The 2,903-nt window shown below is 39.7% G+C and overlaps 1 protein-coding gene across 1 annotated transcript; it reads left to right on the top strand.

The window, feature by feature from the left end:
* Nucleotides 1-326: 326 nt before the first annotated feature.
* capn7 (calpain 7) lies at nt 327-2,361 on the top strand (the record flags this gene model as incomplete). Its single annotated transcript, XM_010769366.1, has 3 exons — nt 327-462; nt 1,070-1,145; nt 1,891-2,361. Coding segments are annotated over 3 exons (397 nt in total), but the record flags the coding sequence as incomplete, so codon positions are not given.
* Between the last annotated feature and the right edge of the window lie 542 nt (nt 2,362-2,903).

Raw genomic sequence — 2,903 nt, 5'->3', positions numbered from 1 at the left:
CTCCCTCCGTTCGTCGTTCGGTCGTCGGTACGTCGTCGTGTACGTGTAGTGTGTGTGTGTGTGTGTGTGTGTGTGTGTGTGTGTGTGTGTGTGTGTGTGTGTGTGTGTGTGTGTGTGTGTGTGTGTGTGTGTGTGTGTGTGTGTGTGTGTGCATTCAATAGATTGTATAACAGTGTAATAATTATATAAAACAGGATCTATGATGACGTCTGTTAAAATTACGTAAAGATCAGAAATTAATGTGTTCATGCCAGATAATACTATTGTGAAGACAGTATTAATGTGTGTGTGTGTGTGTCTGTTTGTGTTTGTGTGTGTGTGAGCAGCAGCTGGGATGGGAAGCAGGGTCCGGTGAAGGACGTCTACAGTCTGGCCAACAACCCGCAGTACAAGCTGGAGGTTCAGTGCCCAGCAGGGGGCGCTGCTGTGTGGGTGCTGCTCACCAGACACATCACTGACAAGGTACACACACACACACACACACACACACACACACACACACACACACACACACACACACACACACACACACACACACACACACACACACACACACACACACCATGTATACATCACTTCAGGGGACATTACATTGACTTACATGCATTTCCTGGAGACTTATCCTAACCTTAACCCTAACCAACACATGCCTAACCCTAACCAATACTTCACCGTAAAATGAATGATTCCCCTCATGGGGACCTCCATTTTGTCCCCATAAGGGAAGCCAGTCCCCACATGTGACTGTGTAAACAGATGTAGGTCCCCACAAGGATACTAATGCTAGGACACACACACACTATTATTCAGATGCTTTACTTTAGTATAAAGTACTGATACAAGCTGTTTAAAAGTACAAGAACCTCGATACTGTACTTAAGGACTGTACTTTATTAACCGTACCTCATTATAGGTTAAAGGTTATCGTGACAGGATGTGATTATGTTCTCTGAGGGGAGGCTCACCTTGCCACACTTTGGGAACCCCTGGGTTATAGGATATCGTGATAGGATGTGATATTATAAGGATGTATTTGAATCTGATGGCTGTCTCCTGTTTGTTTGTGCAGGATGATTTTGCACAAAACAGAGAGTTCATCACTCTGGTTGTTTACAAAACCGAAGGGAAGAAGGTTTACTACCCAGGTGAGGTTTGATTGATGCCTTGTGCAAATGAAAATGTTTGGGCTGCACAATTAATGTATCAATACTGCAGTACTTACTAATAGCCTGCTACCCAGCATTGTAACCCCTGAAATGTTGAGGACCCCAACGTTTTTATATTAGAAATGTATAGTAGGGTCTCCAGCACATCGAAACCTCCGGATGCTAACCTGCATATGTTGGGACATTTGCACAATTAACACAAGTTGCATTAATAAGCATATGCAAACAATAGCTAAATAATGACATGGCCGATGTGGAAAATGCTGGTGTGGGTTTTGAGGTATATTGAGAATGCTGAATTAATTTCTGGCAGTTTTGAGTCCCCTTAAGCTTTAAAATCAGCCCAAAATTCATAAAACTCAGCTCACTGGGAATACTAATATGTCCATTTTCTGGTTAAAACTGTCATTTGTTATCCTATAAATGTCAGACATAGATTCAACATCCTCAATATACCTCAAAACCACATCAAAATTGTCCAAATCGTCCAAGCCATCTTTTAAATATTCTCTGAATATGCTAATTAACACAACTTATTGAATTGTTATGCTATGACATTTTTATTTTGTGTTAGTCTTTGCTTTTGTTAGCTTTGTACAGCCCTTTGAGGCGTTTCTTGTGATTTGGGGCTATACTCCATTTTGATTTGATTTGATTAATGAGCTGGAAACTTGACTGTTATTATATGTCATGAGAAAACTGATGCTAAAATGACCGTTTCCAGCGGACCCCCCTCCCTACATCGACGGTATCCGGATCAACAGTCCGCACTATCTGACCAAGATGAGGCTGACCAGCGCCGGCACACACACCTTCACGCTGGTGGTGTCCCAGTATGAGAAGCAGAACACCATCAACTACACACTGCGGGTCAGACACACTTTCATCAGCTTCTATCTCCAGATCTAGGAATAGAGCTTGACGTAACGTGTTTAATGTTCACATGGTTACGTGTGGAACCACTTTAATGTTCACATGGTTACGTGTGGAACCACTTTAATGTTCACATGGTTACGTGTGGAACCACTTTAATGTTCACATGGTTACGTGTGGAAACACTTTATACTGAGACTGAACTGCATCCATTGGATTAGTGTAGAAGGAAGAACCAATGAAAATGTGTTTATACAATTTAGAAAGATAGTCGTGTAATGTAGACACAACACAAACATTACTGTATCAAATAGTCAATATATCGTAGTTTTGAATTATCAAGAAGATTAGAATTTATTTAAGTGTTTTTGATTTAAATTTGTGTTTACATTTTTCAAAAAGGTTTAATTTCAATTTTCTTTATATTTAACTTTTTTTACATTCTGTTTTTCAGGAAGGTTTTTATTCTTATTCATTATTTAATATGTTTTATATGTCATTCTAGTTTGTACAGTAAGGGTCTTTTTTGTTTTTACATATATTTGATGCTGTCTCCTTTTGATATATATTATTATATCACTACATCATTTTTAACCTTGAAACATAATTTCAATCTTAATATATATAGTTTATGACAATGTTTACGCATTCTGATTTTCATTTTAGTTTGAGTATTTCTTCTCAATAATTAACACCTGCACTTTTCTCATGGTCTCTAACCAATGTGTGCATTCCTGCTCTCTCATCCTGAAACTACAGTGTATATGTAAAGAGACACACACACACACACACACACACACACACACACCACCACCACCACCACCACCACCACCACCACCACCACCACCACCACCACCCACCACC

Source organism: Notothenia coriiceps, unplaced genomic scaffold (assembly GCF_000735185.1).
Source record: "Notothenia coriiceps isolate Sejong01 unplaced genomic scaffold, NC01 NC01_scaffold00007101, whole genome shotgun sequence".
In the NCBI taxonomy this organism is placed as follows: domain Eukaryota; kingdom Metazoa; phylum Chordata; class Actinopteri; order Perciformes; family Nototheniidae; genus Notothenia; species Notothenia coriiceps.
This window is presented reverse-complemented; position numbering and strand designations above follow the sequence as displayed.